This window comes from Poecilia mexicana, unplaced genomic scaffold (assembly GCF_051168715.1).
Source record: "Poecilia mexicana isolate PSO_F unplaced genomic scaffold, ASM5116871v1 scaffold_7, whole genome shotgun sequence".
NCBI classification, from domain to species: domain Eukaryota; kingdom Metazoa; phylum Chordata; class Actinopteri; order Cyprinodontiformes; family Poeciliidae; genus Poecilia; species Poecilia mexicana.
The window spans coordinates 24973895-24992446 of NW_028263376.1; the positions used below are offsets into that span (position 1 = coordinate 24973895).

At 39.3% G+C, this 18552-nt stretch overlaps 1 protein-coding gene across 2 annotated transcripts in view; it reads left to right on the top strand.

Moving 5' to 3' along the window:
- LOC106918368 (cyclin-dependent kinase 17-like) overlaps nucleotides 1-10641 on the top strand; it is a 48855-nt gene extending 38214 nt beyond the window's left edge. For both annotated transcript variants that reach the window (XM_088007318.1, XM_088007317.1), the window contains 12 exons: nucleotides 1590-1646; nucleotides 1736-1850; nucleotides 1988-2082; nucleotides 2166-2228; nucleotides 2606-2729; nucleotides 3357-3477; nucleotides 4032-4129; nucleotides 4235-4340; nucleotides 4496-4538; nucleotides 4628-4718; nucleotides 4805-4882; nucleotides 7728-10641. In XM_088007318.1, the coding sequence (XP_087863444.1) occupies nucleotides 1590-1646; nucleotides 1736-1850; nucleotides 1988-2082; nucleotides 2166-2228; nucleotides 2606-2729; nucleotides 3357-3477; nucleotides 4032-4129; nucleotides 4235-4340; nucleotides 4496-4538; nucleotides 4628-4718; nucleotides 4805-4882; nucleotides 7728-7765 (1029 nt within the window). In that variant the 3' untranslated portion in view covers nucleotides 7766-10641. The remainder of the gene's footprint in view (nucleotides 1-1589; nucleotides 1647-1735; nucleotides 1851-1987; nucleotides 2083-2165; nucleotides 2229-2605; nucleotides 2730-3356; nucleotides 3478-4031; nucleotides 4130-4234; nucleotides 4341-4495; nucleotides 4539-4627; nucleotides 4719-4804; nucleotides 4883-7727) is intronic.
- Nucleotides 10642-18552: the final 7911 nt, after the last annotated feature.

Here is an 18552-nt window from a genome sequence, read left to right on the forward strand (position 1 = left end):
TGATTAAATTAGCTAAGTTATGCATAGCAGTATGCACTAATCCCAATCATTTGTTTCGTTCTGTTCCTGTTTCTGAACTTGCTAAAATGTTGGCACTCCCCTTACAGAGATCACATGCTTCATCAGCTAAGTTGGTCAATGGATATTCCTCCCCCCTGCATAAGTACAAATGCATGCACTGACCTGGCATCCACATGCATGCTCCGATGGGATAGTGGGGTTTGTTGCACAAACAATTAAAACATGGTTTAAATATGTTTGACAGAGACAAGTAAACAAGAGGCAGAAGGATACACCCTGACATGCCTGTGGCTGTCACGGCTTGACATAGCCTTTTCTATTAATAATTCATGCCCTGGAAACTCAGGGGTGATGTACAGCGAGAGTCGAACCTGTTGGATATCAACTCAAGACAGGATTCATCCAGAGTTTACTCTGATGGAGAAAATACTCTCTATAGAAATGGTTTAAAAACCTACGGTAACTATTTTCACATATTTGTCTCTATTTAGTCTAATTTCTTTAAATATGTAGAAGGCTGAGAATATACATGTTACAATAAATAATTGCACTCATCAGAATTTTTTTAGGTATAGCTGTTCAATTGCTTGTTCACACAAATAGTAAATCAGCCAGTCACATGTCTTCAAGACCTGCAGTTGATAAAGATGATTTGCTGAAGTTCAAGTTGAGCATCAGAATGGTGAAGAAAGGGAATTAAAGAGAAACTGAAAGTGGCAAAGTTGACGGTACCTCACAGGCTGACGATTTCCTGAGACTTTCACGCACAACCAGAATGGCGTCGGCGGTTCTGTGGACAATGACAAATTGGAAAATTTTCTTTTGTCTGATGAGTTTTGATTTTAGCTGTGACATTAAGGTGGTATGTACATATGAAAGCATCCTATTTTGTATTCAGGGTGGTGGTGCAATGGGGAGAAGATATTTTGTTGGCACACTTTGTCTGGTTAGTGCAAGCTAATTACAGTTTAAATGACACAACTTACCTGAGCTCCTGATCATGTTCATCGTTTTTATGACTGCCGTATACTCATCTTTTGATTGTAGCAGGTCAATGCACCATGTAATGAATCCAAAGTCATTCCAAACTGGTGTCATGAACATATCGGTGTTCCCAATGGCCAGCATAGTTACCAGATTTTATCTATGGCATGAAGAATTAGGGCAGTTTTTGTGCAACATAGGGTTTCAGTTGAGTATGTGGAAAGTTTACCTGAAAAAGTTGTCACTGAGTGTTTATTTTTCTTGACAAAAATGGTTTAACTTTATGAAGATTTGTGTTGATGGCAGGTCTTCAAGAGGTTGCACTTTTAATTAGGCACAAATGTACCTATGTATTAAAACTGGGCTTAGTGACTCAGATTCTTCCCAGACATAGCTTATAGGATTTTACGTCCAATAACCATGACACAGAGGATTTCAAGAGACAATTAGCGTAATGAACTGCTAAAGGCTTGCTTTACCTGCAAATGAGACGCACGGAAAACGGATCCAAACTGGCACAGTGACAACGTGACAAGATCCAGTGAATCAGCCTGACTTAACCCATCTTTTCTGTCCTCCTGTAGTCTGAAATTGGCTTTGGGAAACTTGAGACGTACATCAAACTGGACAAGCTGGGCGAGGTTAGATCAATAATGAAAATGAGTTCAATCGATATTCGGCTCTCAGATTTTAGATTTCACAAATGCACTCGCGCTTTCCATGTGTGCAGGGCACCTACGCTACAGTGTTTAAAGGCCGAAGCAAGCTGACAGACAATTTGGTAGCTCTGAAAGAGATACGCCTGGAGCATGAGGAAGGAGCTCCCTGCACCGCCATAAGAGAAGGTACTGCACTCCAATCAAAACATTCATGCTACCCCTAACATAAACACTACATGTTAAGAAGAAGAAGAATTGACTTAATTGCTGTAAAAGCGATGTCAGTGTAAGTTCTTATGGCTCATTTTGTTTCTTCTTTTAAGTGTCTCTGCTGAAAGACTTGAAACACGCCAATATTGTCACCCTCCATGACATCATCCACACTGACAAGTGCCTCACTCTGGTGTTTGAGTATCTGGTAGGTACCTGCTAATCTGCACAGTGTGTTTTACGGACAGCGATGTTCATAACCTTAATGCGTCTTCCTGCCACCTTTAACAGGAAAAAGATCTCAAGCAATATATGGATGACTGTGGGAGCATCATGAGTATTCACAACGTCAAGGTAGCTTCCAGGTTTTGCATCCGTTGGGTACATAACAGCATGACTTAAAAAGAAAACCCCATTTCTATTACAGAAGGAAGAGCGCTTCCTTTTTTGTCTGAGGAAAAAATGGGTCAAAAATGCTCGCACGGGTTTTCCATTATAATGAAAATCAGGGAACTAATACAGTGAAGTCAATTAAGATTCTTAATTAATGTGATTAAATTGTACTTTAATTATTAATTGCTTCTTGATTATTCCATTGCAGTTATATCTAGAGGTATATATTGTTTTAATGGAAGTATTTTAGGTTACGAAGGGGAGAACGATATCTCCGCTCATACCGCCTATTTTTTTTGTAACTACATTAAGTCATATACTCCTTTTGCCTCTTTCAGATCTTCTTATTCCAGCTTCTAAGAGGTCTAGCCTACTGCCACAGAAGGAAGGTTCTCCACAGAGACCTCAAACCCCAGAACTTGCTCATCAACGAGAAAGGAGAGCTCAAGTTGGCAGATTTTGGTAAGGCACCATTTAACTGTCTACAAGCAGAATGTGGTCTGCCGCTGTTTGAACTCGCTGAACTTTTACTTGTAAAAAAAAACCCAAAATCCTCAAATAAAGTTTGAGGATTCAACATTTAAATTTGTTGAATTCCCAGACGTAATTACAATGTTTTTACTTAAGAAAAAAAATGCTTTTCCCTTGGTTATGTTGTTATGTGGCTGAATGACATAAACTTCCTTTGAATCAGAACAAATAACCCTTTATTAGTACTAATGAAAATGTATTTTGTTGTGTTTCATTGTCACCAGAGTTTGAAGATTAACAATGAGACTATTATTGTGAAACCCACAATTTTTGCTTCTTAAATTGAGACTATTTCTCAGACCCCACAGTCTACTACAGTAGGCTCACCTCCTCCACATTCAGAATGAACTGGTTGTTAGATATCTGCCCAACACTGCCCCCCTCTGGTAAAACATGGGAGGTGACACACTGACTTAAAATGTGTTGAAACTCATCTCCAAACACTTCAAATTTAAAACATATTCATAAGGGTATATAAAGGTCAAGACATTTTTTTAAGCAATATTGTTTTTGTAAGTTGCGAAAATATCTTATGAAAGAAATTGTGTTTCCATTTAGGTTTGGCTCGGGCCAAGTCTGTCCCCACAAAGACGTACTCAAATGAAGTTGTGACGTTATGGTACCGACCCCCAGATGTTCTCCTGGGCTCGACTGAGTACTCCACACCTATTGATATGTGGTGAGAAAACATATCAGCTCAACAAATACTGATACTTACTGTTTGTTTTTAGTCTATTCTTTTTTTCTCTATTGCAGATAAGTTTCAAGACTTTAAAAGTTGAAACGTAGTCAGAAGAAGAACATGCTATTGTTTACTTTTCCTTTCTCACGGCGGTGTTATTAGTTTCGCGGTGATAGGTACCGTAAATGGTGGTTCCCTTAAACGAAATTTTTCAAATGATCAGATGTTTTCTGCACATGTAGACATATTTGGTGTCAAAATCTAAGGTTTTATTACCGGTACTCTTCCTGTTGGTGTTCATCTGTGTCTGGTTTATTTTCCCAGAGGCTGCACTGTTGAGACGCATAGTGTTTGCTAATAGACAAAGCGTACAATAGTATCAAAATGTCATGCTCTACAGTTAGCTGCATCATGCAAGATTCATAAGGCTTCGCATTAAAGCCTATTTCTCTCACCTAACACATTAATGCTGACTCATATGTGACGTTCTGTGCGTTTTGCCTTGCGTGCTCTAATTCTTACCTGAACTGTATTTTATCTTACTCTTCCAGGGGTGTTGGCTGCATCTTCTATGAAATGATCACAGGCAGACCGCTGTTCCCTGGATCGACTGTGGAGGATGAACTGCACCTCATATTTCGTATTCTTGGTGGGAAATCCATCAGATCCGGATATTTTTATTTGTTTTGCCTCGTCATTTTATGTTTTTGATTGAGTACGCTCCTTGTTGACTATTAATTTTTCCCTCCAATAGGTACTCCCACAGAAGCGACATGGCCCGGAATAACGACGAGTGAACAGTTTAAAACGTACAGTTTCCCCCGTTACCATGCTGAACCCATTGTCAACCACGCACCCAGGTACTCTGACTAAGACAACCTGTGTACTTCTTGTTAAAGTTCTTGTGATATGAAAAGATGAAGTGTTAGATTTGTTTGAAAGGATTTTTGGCCGATCTAATCAGGAGCTCACGTACCCTCGTCTCACCCTCCTTTTTCTTCTCTCTCTGTCACAGGATAGACAGTGATGGTCTTGACTTGCTGTTAAAGCTCTTACAGGTGAAGTACCTTTCTTTTTATTAATGAAGGTGAGGCAGTCTAAGAAAAGTAAGGATAAATAATTAGCATCCCTGTCTCTTTATCACCAGTTTGAAGCAAAGAATCGTGTGTCAGCTGAGGAGGCACTGAGACACCCGTATTTCAGAACTCTGGGAGAGCACGTTCAATCGTTGCCTGACAGTGAGTGCTAATATTATGAACTGAATATTCAATGGCTTTCAACAAAAACTGTCTCATCACGCTTTTCTGTGTCTTTGTGTTTTTAGCTGCTTCCCTCTTCTCCATAAAAGGCATCCAGCTGCATAAAGATCCAGGGAAGAGGTCCTCACTTCACCCAGAATCAAGTAAGTCCCCGATAACAAACAGAGGAAGGAAAGACCAACATTTAGGACACCTTTGCTTAACTAGGACAACAGGACTTGTTCCCTGTCTCTCTCCTCTTCGCTTTCCTTTTTCTCTGTAAGTGTTGCCTTTCTGTTGTGTGTCATAACACTGTGTGGTCTTGTCACAAAACAGTTCTTCTTCACAAGGTCCATCCTCTAAAACCCTAAATATCAATATTTATCAATCACAAAGAGGCACAAAGTGTATAGTAAGCATTGGCTTTCTGAAATTTTGACTGACTATGAGTAACTGTAAAGGCTTGTTACACAACTTCAGCTCTACTCTCTTCATTAATCTTTCAAGCACAGTTTTTGCTATGCACATTAGCAATTCAGTTTTATATGTATGGCATTTCATAGTCATCTTTAGTTTCTAAATTTGGTTCAAAACCTAGCAAAAACGTAAAACGTCAATAATAGATAACGGTTCCAACATTTTTCTGTCTTTTAGTCTCAGTCTGTGTTTGCGCATTTTGTTTTACCTTTTGCTGTCTTTTTGTCCTGTTCAAGTAAACCGTCTTTTCTCTTTGGTACCCATGCGCTCTTCTTCTGCTCTGCTCATCTTTGCCTTAATCCTTTCTCTAACCTCCCCTGTGTTCCCGCCTTAAACTCCTCCATAACACCTCAATATTCCCAACCTTCCCCGTTCCCTGACCCTTAAAAAAGCAGTGGCCCATAAGCTAGGCTCTGCACCCTCGCAGTACTTCCAGAGAGAGGCAGCCAATCCCAGGGCTCAGAGTCACAATCTCTCCTCCACTTCCACTGGCTGAATGGGCCCTAACAATCTGGTAAATACTGTCTCTTCCTCTCAGACTGTCTTCTATTCACTTCTCCTGTTGCTGTTTGGCATTTCTTCTTCTTTCAGCACCTTGTCTTTGTTGCAAACTGACTTTATGTGCACCTTACACCACACTACATTACTGTTTCCCATCACGTTTTGTTCTCTTATTCCATTCTCTGAGATGTTTGTCACCTTCAGGTTTCACCGTTTTAATTGTTTTCTTGAAAGAGGTTTTTCTCTGCTGTTTTATATCCCTTCTCTCATCTACTGTATCTTGCCACACTTTTAAGCCCTGAACCTAGAAGTGTCGTCTCAGTTTCCTTTTTCTAAGTGAGCCACTTGGCAGTGCTTATTTTGGGATTCGGTAAAGCTGTGGTATAAAAGGAGTAATCAGAAATCTGGTTATTGCTTGACTGTTTTCATTTGCAGTCCTGTTTAGGTTTCTTCAGCGGGAGAATTAGCATTTTCATGAGTCTGTAAGTTTAGATTTTATGAAGAATGGATTTGTTTTTTGTCTTTATTAGCATGGAAATGTGTGTTTTGATGCTTTGTTGTTGTGTTTTGCAAGCGCTGGTAAGTATGGGCAACTGTTAGAGGAACTCTATGACACAAATAACAGAGGAGGTTTTCTTTGCTGTGATTGAAATGCATGTACACTTAGTACAAGGCCTTGCAAAAGTGCGCATACCCATTGAGCTTCTCCACATTTTTTTCACACTAAAACCACAAATTTCAAAGTCGTTCTATTGGGATTCTGTATGTGCAACATAAAGCAAAGTCAAAAATGGCTTCTTAGCTTTTATGTGATCCAGGTTTTTTTCCCCCCAAATGATCACCTACCCACTATTAAAAAAAGTTAAGCAAATTCAAGTAGCTAGGTTAAAAACTGATAGAAAGTCTAGTGTTTAGAGGAAGTTGACACTATTACTGTTGTTTTATAACTGAAATGTTTAAAAAAGAAACCAGTTTGTAAGGTACACTTAATCTGAAGAAACCAATCAATATAGTTACCAATGTTTGTTGACACTATTCTGCATATAAGTTTATTCATTTAGTATTTATGATTTGGATGGCAGCGATTTACTTTTATAGTATGACTATTTTATTAACCCAGCATTGATAGTTATGCGTTGACTATGTAAGACACTGAAGTAATCCATTTCTAGAAAGTATTTGTAAATAATTCATACACATATATTTCTTTTTTTTACCATGCTTAGTCTTTTTGAAAGACTAAGCTTAATTTTTTTTTACCACCTAAACTGAAAAGAGCAAAAAAAAAAAAAAAAAAAAGACTGCTGAGCTGATGTAGCTTTCACCTTTAGGAAAATGGTTCATTCTTACACTCAAATTTGATATTAGTTTCTTTTCATATGGGGTTAGTACAGGGTGTCCTATTGGTGCAGTTGTTGGCCTAACAGCATGACTTCAGTGTTGTTTTCTTTTCTTTTTAAAGTTAAGCGTCATCTGCAGAGAAATAGAGTGGAAAGTAAACCTGGCAATTATTAACAAAAAGTGGCAACAGTTCCAATAAAACAAAACGGTTCATGAAAGGAGTTGTGTGGTACCCCCAAGTGAAGATTAGTGGATGCGGAAAAAGAAAACTTTTACTGAATGTGTACCTTTAAAAATCGCAACAATTACTGGTTCAGTCTAATGATTACATACATTTAGATACAACGTGAATTATGTGTCTCTATTATAAGTGTAATATATGAGGGCTGTCTGGGAAAATACAAATTGTAATTTAAAAACTGGAACTGGGAAATGAAATCATTACCAGCCTAACTGACGTTCCAGTGAAGCTTATAAAATGCAAAGTTTGATATTGGAATGATTTGCTAAATCAACTGATTGATAAAATCGCTTGTCTGAACATGTAACCAAGCAATTGTTGCAGTCTTGCATGTCCTGTAGTGGTGTTACTCCTTGCTTCTTGAAGGGAAATTTGCAAACATTTGTTTTCAGAAATGAATCCAAACTCTCTTTCTTCCTCTTTCTCTCCTCTCTTCCTCTCCCTCTCAGGCCAGGGGAAGAACAGGAGGCAGAGTGTGTTGTTTTAGTGCTGGCGGGGAGGTGAGATGCAGAGGGAAGTGACACGTGGAGCTGTCTCGTCGAGACGAACATTTACCAACTCCGCCACACACAAAGTGAAGGAGCGACGCACACCCTGCCACACATAGTCATACACTCCTACCAGAGGAAAGACACCCGCACATTCACATTCATGCAGGAAATGTGACAATAAAATCACACGAATCCATGGCTGAAGAATTTTAACTTATAGATAAAAGACTCCATTCAACCCTAAAGATGAAAATAATAAAGAAATAAAAAGTGAAGCTGGAAGAAAAGTGGGAGAATATATTTTTTTTCTCCTTGCTGCTACCACCACTGCTGTCCAGAAGAGGGCAGCGATATGATGTGAGCTGACTCAGATTTGAAACAGAACTTGCTGTATCAGTGAGCTGTGAGGAAGAAGGAGTCAAAGTGAACACGAATCAAAGGCAAAGAGAGTAAGAGGTGTGCACTCATACTTTCTGCCCGAATTATTGCTGTACATAGATAGATTAAGCTGTAGACCTCTTGCTTTTTTTTTTCATAGCACACCTCAGCCTGAATCCAAACTCTAAAGCATTGCACCTCAACCCTAAACCTTTACCCAACTCCTTAAATGATGTTTCTCTGTCTTTTTTTATACATCTCTCTTAAAGACACACTGACTCACACTAATGGCTCACTTGAAAATGGAGAGTGTGTGGATAATTGGAGTTTACAGAGATAAACATTTGCACCTTATTGCTCAGCAGAGGTCAGGGCGGCTGTCTTTCTGTTACCTCATCAGTCACTCCAGCAGAGTAGGATGCCAAGTACACGACTGAACAAGAATCAATTGAGAAACCAAAAATGAGCCCATTGAAATGATAGGACATGGATAAGATGTGTTTTTTTTGCACTACTTCAGTACTTTATATTTGAAAAACTTTGCATTCCTAAAATGCTGTAAAAAAAAACAAAAAAAAAACACTACACTGCAGGATGTTGATCTGTTTCTTTGAGAAGGATAACACTGAAGAGGTAAAGGAAGTGTACAAATCCTCACCTGCTGATTCCGAGGCACCTCCCTCGTCCTTTTTGCCTTGACTGAGAAGTTATTCGTTGTCTCATGTGCAGGTGTTAGTGTTAAACTGTCCTCTTTGTATCTGATTTTACCTCCAACTCATGAGTAGACCCTTAAAAACAACTCTTTTCTCACACCTTATGTGCTTTTTTTTTAACTTTACTTTTTTTTTTTTTTTTTAATAAATCTGTATATATGATCATGAGATTTACTTTTTCAGAAGAAGCAATGATTATTCCAGGATGCTGTTCTCAGTCTTAACAGTGGGTGATAAGCTGGGGACATGTTGCACATTCCTTGAGCTCAGGACTTTTTGCTCATGTTTATTCTGTGGATGCTGTGAGGTGCAGGTGATTGCGTGTTTCCCCAGTAGAGCAAATCACGGTCCGAAGTCCTTTGCGATGCTGGTTTAAACTGTATGTAAAGAATTTCAGTCTGTGTTGTCACTCATTCTCTGTTAGATCCACTGTAACATTGCTGTTCAGAGACTACCTTACATTGCGTCCTTTTCCCGTCATCTTTGTCAGCATGTTTCCGTATTAAACACACGTTTTTATGTCGGTATGTGGAGTAGCAGCTGCAGGACGTGTTGCATGGGAAATGATTTTATCACATGAATATTACACCCTACAACACATAGAGTGAACCAGTAGACTGTACCAAAAACATAGCAAAGACAATGACAACACAGTGTAAAAGTGTGAAGAGAGGTTATACAATAAACCTAAGTCAGCTGAGACACAGTATTTAGGCACTGAGACATGCAGCGTCCTCCATATGTCCTGCAACGCCCTTGTAAAAAGATTGGAATAGCAAAATCAATTGGAAAAAAAAGATTAAAATACAGCAAAAAAAAAAAAAAAAATATTATATTGCAGTGAACTAATCTGAAGTGCATTTGAAGTCGTAGAACAATGATTTAATTTTAACATATTCATTCAGCAGAAAAAATGTAATTTATGTTTATTCTTTTTTTTTTACAAAATCAATAGGTATTCAAATTAATTAATTGTAGCCTAAGTTATTTTGAATTTAGATTTTCACCTAAACACAGCAACAACTTTCAATTTTTTAATTTAATTTTTAAACTTTCTGTTATGACTTGGTATGCGCAAGTCATAAAATCTATAGTTAGAGCAACAATTAAAAAGATAAAAACAACTGAAATAGACAAGAACTCAAGTTAATTTTGTTACCATGGACAAAGGGAGGTAAAAAATAAATAAATAAATAAAAAATATTACAAGTCATTGTTAGAGAACTGCAAAATTTTCTATGTGAGATTATGCACTGCAATAAAAAAAAAAGTAATTTGAATCATTTTAGTTCCTCCATACTTTTTACTTGGTGTGCCAGTAAGTGTGGAGGGCACTGCACTGTTCATTCATCCATTTTGGTATTACAGGCTGCCAGAACCTGGACGACCAACGTCGCTCCTCCCAAGCACCAGGTGTTCAAGCACACAACTGTTTTTACACACCAGTTAGCTGACTTGTCAATTAGTACTGTATCTGTCAGAAGGCCTGAATTTCATCTGCTTCGGACACTGACCTTGTGTCGTTTCTGCATTTTCTCTGAAATGGATTTAGAACAAAGTCAAGCAGTCCCATGCCCTTGCCTGTTATAAGGACTACTTATTTTCCTAGAGTGTGACAGTATGTAGCATGTACATAGATGATCCCTCACTCTGTATATATATAGAAATGTACAGGTTTGATACAGCTATTCACATTCTAGATTTTTTTTCCCTTTTTTGTTTGCTTTCTTTATTAAAAGTCCTAGCAATATTTCTGTAATCAATAAAAGCCATGGAAATTGTTTGATTGCACATGTGTTTATTTTAGAAGGTGGCATGACTTTCTGATCAAACCGTAATACTTAACGATAAATATATGTGATTTGATTTTCCAGCTCAACACACTGAATCGGTCATAAAAATATGACAAAGTTATGTATGTTACGTAGGGAAATGACATGTATTTAATTGTCCACTTCCAAATAAGACGGTACCCATCGTGCTTTTAATTTATTAAATTTAAGTTTGCGACTCGCCTCCTCTTCTCCTTTTCTCAAGTAAATCTACTGCGACACTGCAAGGCAACCAGGCCCTCTGTGTTATTTGTTCAAGCTGGCAGCACTCCACAACAACTAATAGTAATTGTAATTTAACAAGAAATTTTTACAAACACTGTTTGTAATTTTTACAAACAGTGGACAATAAATGAAGTTCATCATATCACAAATAATAAAGTACAGATAAACAAATAGGGTGAAAAGCAAGCTAATGGTAAATATTTTAAAACTTAACATAGTATGAACTCATGGAAACAACTGGTTGGTTTCTTTTCACAGTTTTCTTTTGTATATTTTTTTAACAATATGTCACTCTGACATCTGGTGGCAGTGTGTAACTGTATAACTCACTATTTAAACCAATTCTTCTAAAAGTCTTTTTATTCTTTTGAAGATTGTTCCAGAACAACCTTGTTGTTTTTATTTACTGAAGCTACGGTGGTGGTAGCATCAGATATCTGGGCTTCAGTTTGGGGTTTGAGTTGGTTGTTTGCCAACTGCCAATATAATAAAGAAGAAGAACAGTTACTATGACGACAACAACTCAACAATGGATAACATGGATTTAATTTTGCTGCTCATCAAAATAAAATACAGTTTAGTGAGAGCCAGCTGTCAAAGGAAAATCAACGTCTGACTCCATAACAACCAGCGGCCAATCAGCTGCTGATTATAAGCAGAACCGCTTGGCCGGCCCGATTGGGAACCGGTCGGAAGTTCTAATGCAAACACGGTCGGCCCTACTTTGAAACCGTTCCGTTCCGTTCCTTGCATTGCGAAAACGGCTCTAATGACACCTAACACCGGAAGTGCCACGATAGGTGTGGTGTCACGATTTGCGCCTGCTGTTTCTCGATGGTTATGTATTCATTTTTTTTTTATTTTTTTTTTCAAATTAAAATGTGCGCGTGAAAGCTAACCATTCATGTCGCAATGCTGCTTGTCGCAGTTGTGCTTTTTTAAAATGTCCAAGTTGTTAACATGGATGCAGGTGGTCATTTAGCTTCGGTAAATATAGTTTCCATGTCCAGATTATACCTGTCAAGGTTTGGGTTTGACCGTTAGCTCAGGGGACAGACGAACGTAGGAAAGAGATGACGTGGAGGGTTCGGGGGAGACACGACCGTTGGACTGGGCACTGGGGGCGACATGAATGGTTAGCATGAATGGTTAAGAAACGATAGTTTCAGATCCCCCCGACCTCTCCAACTTCGCTTTCCTCCTTCGGTTCTTTTGTTTGTTTGTTGTTTAATTTTAGCCAGCGTTTCAGCCAGCGTTAAATTTGTTGCATGTTAGGATAGAATGGTGCGCTAATCAAGCGTGCTGAGTTAATGGTTTATAAACTGTTACAGTGGGTCAGAAGCTTCTTGTGTCATGTTGTAAGTCAGTGGATTGTACATACAGATAGCTAATTTTCCTGTTTCTGAAATAGGAAAAAAAAGGAATAAACTTTACTGAGGATTAAAAAAAACCTGACGTGTGCAAAATATATATATATTTTTGCAATTGGAAGTTTTTACTAATATGTCTGCTTGCAACCTCATATTATGGGTTACTTGTAGCTTATCTTAAAAACTACCTACTGTAAATAGTACTTTTCTGTTGATTTCATTTAATTATTAGAAGACTTGCATGTTTTGGTGTTTATATTGTCTCTTTATATGGACATTTTGTTTTCTCTCTGAAACAGCTGCGTCCAGACACTCCTGAACTTTACCTGCCAAGCAATTACACATCTTTATAATAGGTGTGTGCATTTGTTTTTGTTTTACTCAACCTGGTAAACCTTTACTTTAAATTTATAATGTATGATTTTTTTCTAAAACATACACATTTTTTTATCTGTCTTTCCAATAATGTTTAATGCTGAACTATCTAACTTTAATGATAAATATTTTTTTTACATATTTGTTGAAACTGTCAATGTGTCATGGCAGTATTGCACGAGAGATAATCTGTGGAGGAGATTGATATTTTCACAGATTACCTGTCTCAAACAAAGTCACATCATGGTGACTTTATTTTAACAAATATGTAAAAGTCAGTGTGTTTGTATTTTCACAAGAAAATATTTGTGTACTTATGTATGTTAGGGGTGCACCAATTAATCTTCCCCAAATGTCTTAATTTCAAACATTGGTGATCCGCCGATACATGTGAAGCTGATTTTATCATTTACCTCAGCAAAGATCTAAAAATCCTCTTCTGCTCTCCTGTGAGAGTGTAACGGGTACCAGGGTTCCAGACCCGTTAGCAGCAGAGGATGAAGCTGAAAAACAGCATGTAAATGAGCACATGGGAGATGCAGTCTGTGTTACTCCAATTTCCCTCAGTTTATGAGAAACAGCAGAGCAACAGGCAGCTCAGAGTCCCCATGTACCACCTACTGGTGAAACACCGTTACTGGAACCATCCTCATTAACCCCTGTTAACAAATAAAATATCTTCTTATCATAACCCCACAAACATTTAAAGAAATGCATGCTCTTTTTTTCACTTTTGTGGGCACACACCAATTGGCATCACAAGAGGTTTGACTGATAGACTGGCCCACCAGGTCATGTAGTTGTTCCATTGACACTTTGCCCTATGTCTGTTAGGAGATTGAACCCAAATAACAAATAAAGATGGGTAGGGCGGTAAAGTGGAGGGGCCAATGGTTCCCTGGCCCCTCCTGTTAACTGCTGCTGGAAGTTTTAGCTCAGCTCAATAAAAATGAATGACGAAAGCCCACAGAGGGACATGGATGTGAAGCCTGAGGTTTCTTTTTGGACAAAAGTGAAGAAAACTTTTTCCAACAAAGTTCATTCTGGTCAAAGAAGCCCAGATTACAAGAAGAGAAACTTTCTCAGTGAACTCCTGTGGAAAGTGATTGAAAAGGCTGCAGATGGACCAACTCTGCACCTTGTCAGACAAATCTTTGAGGAATAGCACAGCAACATTTTGGTGTTGCTATTGAGAAAAACTGAGGAATTAAATGTGGAAGTACTCTCGGAGGTGTCAGAAGATCTAAGTGAAAGAATTTTCCAGAGTATTGCTAGAGATGCATTTCACTTTGCCAGTGGACTGCATTTAATTGCACTACTCGATTACCCGGAAGGACACGAAGTAATTGTTGAAAAATTCAAACGGCACCTGGAGAATCCTGTTCCTCCAAAGAAAATGTTCACGTCTACAAAAAGGAAGATCAGAAGGACTTTTTTTCCAAATGAGGACTTGTACTCAGATACAAACTGCCTGAGTGTATAGTCAGGAAACCACGGATCCTGAAGAATTTTTAAGGGAAGCAAACAAGATGGGTTTCAAACGTGGAACCAAAAGCGAAAGGAGAGTTACGGGGCAACACATTCTTTGGCGATTAATTTATAAATCTAGTAATAGATCTAGCTACGCAGGCTACAAAAGGAAGCACACGGAACCAGTCCAGAGAAAACTTGCACCAAAAATCTGGAAGGAAGTGAAAGACATAGATTTTGTCCTTTTTGAGAACATGGAAAAAAAACTCTGCCGCGATATCATTCAACTTCTCTGTGGCAATGACGATGTAGTGAGGGAATTTCTCTTCAAAATGATAAAAAGTGACAACCCTGTAGTTATTTACAAGGTTGTACAGTCCTTTCGCAGAACCCTAGCAAGACCGAGGAAAATCCATTTTCAAGAAAACGTTCTTCAAAAGGCATGGAGGTGCATCAAACAGGCTGCCTGTTGTGGAGACGATTCGGATGTAGTGGAGAGGAAAGAACCCACTAAGAGTGGACTATATGTTGTGTCTAGTCCACGCTTAGATAGGCCTCTAAGCTTCGTCTGCTCAGAGATCAGTACTGACTCGAAGGAGTCAGGGACGGTCTCCGAATCAGGACCGGTCTCCAATTCAGGACAGACCTCTGAGACAGGACCTGCCTCCGAGTCTGGACAGACATCTGAGACAGGACCTGCCTCCAAGTCAGGGCCTGCTTGTGAGTCAGGACCTACCTCCGAGACAGGACCTGCATCAGAGTCTGGAGAGATCTCTGAGTCAGGACAGACATCTGAGACAGGACCTTCCTCCTAATCAGGGCCTGCTTGTGATACAGGACCTACTTCTGAGACAGGACCTGCATCAGAGTCTGGAGAGATCTCTGAGTCAGGACCTGTCTCCAAGACAGAACCTGCCTCCGAGTCAGGGCCTGCCTCAGAGTTAGGACCTATCTCTGAGTCAGGACAGACATCTGAGAAAGAACCTACCTCCGAGTCAGGACAGACATCTGAGTCAGGACCTGTCTCCGAGACAGGACCTGCCCCCGTGTCAGGACCTGCCTACGAGACAGGACCTGCCTCCGAGTCAGGACCCGCTTCTGAGTCAGGACCTGCCTCAGAGTCAGGACCTGTCTCAGAGTGAGGACAGACATCTAAGACAAGACCTGCCTCAGAGTCAGGACAGATCTCTGAGATAGGACCTGTCTCCGAGTCAGGACCTGCCTACGAGACAGGACCTGCCTCAGAGTCTGGACAGACATCTGAGACAGGACCTGCCTCCGAGTCTGGACAGACATCTGAGACAGGACCTGCCTCCAAGTCAGGGCCTGCTTGTGAGTCAGGACCTACGTCAGAGACAGGACCTGCATTCAGAGTCTGGAGAGATCTCTGAGTCAGGACCTGTCTCCGAGACAGCACCTGCCTCCGAGTCAGGGCCTGCCTCAGAGGTAGGACCTGCTTGTGAGTCAGGACCTTAACAAGAAATTTTTACAAACACAGAAACAGTGGACAATAAATGAAGTTCATCATATCACAAATAATAAAGTACAGATAAACATAGGGTGAAAAGCAAGCTAATGGTAAATATTTTAAAACTTAACAGTATGAACTCATGGAAACAACTGGTTGGTTTCTTTTCACAGTTTTCTTTTGTAAAATTTTTTTAACAATATGTCACTCTGACATCTGGTGGCAGTGTGTAACTGTATAACTCACTATTTAAACCAATTCTTCTAAAAGTCTTTTTATTCTTTTGAAGATTGTTCCAGAACAACCTTGTTGTTTTTATTTACTGAAGCTATGGTGGTGGTAGCATCAGATATCTGGGCTTCAGTTTGGGGTTTGAGTTGGTTGTTTGCCAACTGCCAATATAATAAAGAAGAAGAACAGTTACTACAACGACAACTCAACAATGGATGACATGGATTTAATTTTGCTGCTCATCAAAATAAAACACAGTTTAGTGAGAGCCAGCTGTCAAAGGAAAATCAACGTCTGACTCCATAACAACCAGCGGCCAATCAGCTGCTGATTCTAAGCAGAACCGCTTGGCCGGCTCGATTGGAAACACAGCCCTTGTTGTTCCAAGGGGCCGGGTGGAACCGGTCGGAAGTTCTAATGCAAACACGGTCGGCCCTACTTTGAAACCGTTCCGTTCCGTTCCTTCCAGTGCGAAAACGGCTCTAATGACACCTAACACCGGAAGTGCCACGATAGGTGTGGTGTCACGATTTGCGCCTGCTGTTTCTCGATGGTTATGTATTCAGTTTTTTTTTTTTTTTTTTAAATTAAAATGTGCGCGTGAAAGCTAACCATTCATGTCGCAATGCTGCTTGTCGCAGTTGTGCTTTTTAAAAATGTCCCAGTTGTTAACATGGATGCAGGTGGTCATTTAGCTTCGGTAAATATAGTTTCCATGTCCAGATTATACCTGTCAAGGTTTGGGTTTGACCGTTAGCTCAGGGGACAGACGAACGTAGGAAAGAGATGACGTGGAGGGTTCGGGGGGAGACACGACTGTTGGACCGGGGGCAATATTTACAGGAAAATAATTATTTGCCTGTAAATATTGCGAAATGAATGGTTAGCATGAATGGTTAAGAAACGGTAGTTTCAGATCTCCCCGACCTCTCCAACTTCGCTTTCCTCCTTCGGTTCTTTTGTTTGTTTGTTGTTTAATTTTAGCCAGCGTTTCAGCCAGCGTTAAATTTGTTGCATGTTAGGATAGAATGGTGCGCTAATCAAGCGTGCTGAGTTAATGGTTTATAAACTGTTACAGTGGGTCAGAAGCTTCTTGTGTCATGTTGTAAGTCAGTGGATTGTACATACAGATAGATAATTTTCCTGTTTCTGAAATAGGAAAAAAAGAAATAAACATTTCTGAGGATAAAAAAAACCTGACGTGTGCAAAATATATATATTTTTTTGCAATTGGAAGTTTTTACTAATATGTCTGCTTGCAACCTCATATTATGGGTTACTTGTAGCTTATCTTAAAAACTACCTACTATAAATAGTACTTTTCTGTTGATTTCATTTAATTATTGGAAGACTTGCATGTTTTGGTGTTTATATTGTCTCTTTATATGGACATTTTGTTTTCTCTCTTCAACAGCTGCGTCCAGACACTCCTGAATTTTACCTGCCAAGCAATTACACATCTTTATAATAGGTGTGTGCATTTGTTTTTGTTATACCCAACCTGGTAAACCTTTAATTTAAATTTATAATGTATGAGTTTTTTTCTAAAACATACACATTTTTTTATCTGTGTCTTTCCAATAATGTTAAATGCTGAACTATCTAACTTTAATGATAAATATTATTTTTTTACATATTTGTTGAAACTGTCAATGTGTCATGACAGTATTGCACGAGAGATAATCTGTGGAGGAGATTGATATTTTCACTGATTATCTGTCTCAAACATAAAGTCACGCCATGGTGACTTTATTTTCACAAATATGTAAAAGTCAGTGTGTTTTTATTTTCACAAGAAAATATTTGTGTACTTATGCATGTTAGGTGTGCACCAATTAATCATCCCCAATTTTCTTAATTTCAAAGATTGGTGATCCGCCGATACATGTGAAGCCGATTTTATCATCTACCTCAGCAAAGATCTAAAAATCCTCTTCTGCTCTCCTTTGAGAGTGTAACGGGTACCAGGGTTCCGGACCCGTTAGCAGCAGAGGATGAAGCTGAAAAACAGCATGTAAATGAGCACATGGGAGACGCAGTCTGTGTTACTCCAATTTCTCTCAGCTTATAAGAGACAGCAGAGCAACAGGCAGCTCAGAGTCCCCATTCACCACCTACTGGTGAAACACCGTTACTGGAACCATCCTCATTAACCCCTGTTAACAAATAAAATATCTTCTTATCATAACCCCACAAGCATTTAAAGAAATCCATGCTCTTTTTTTCACTTTTGTGGGCACACACCAGTGGGCAACAGAAGAGGTTTGACTGATAGACCGGCCCACCAGGTCATGTAGTTGTTCCATTGACACTTTGCCCTATGTCTGTTAGGAGATGGAACCTAAATAACAAATAAAAATGGGTAGGGTGGTAAAGTGGAGGGGCCAATGGTTCCCTGGCCCCTCCTGTTAACTGCTGACATAATTGTCAGCAGCAGTTGCCATGCTGCTGACAATGATGTCATCAGTATGACTTCATCTGATGTCTGTGTCATGAGGCCCTTGTGAGGCTGACTTTATGATGTCATAGAGTCCATGACATAACCAACTGATCAGTTAATTCTCCGATCAGTCGACACAAATCAGTCAACACAAGATTCATTTGGAAGTTTTAGCCTAGCTCAATAAAAATGAATGACGAAAGCCCACAGAGGGAAATGGATTTGAAGCCTGAGGTTTCTTTTTGGACAAAAGTGAAGAAAACTTTTTCCAACAAAGTTCA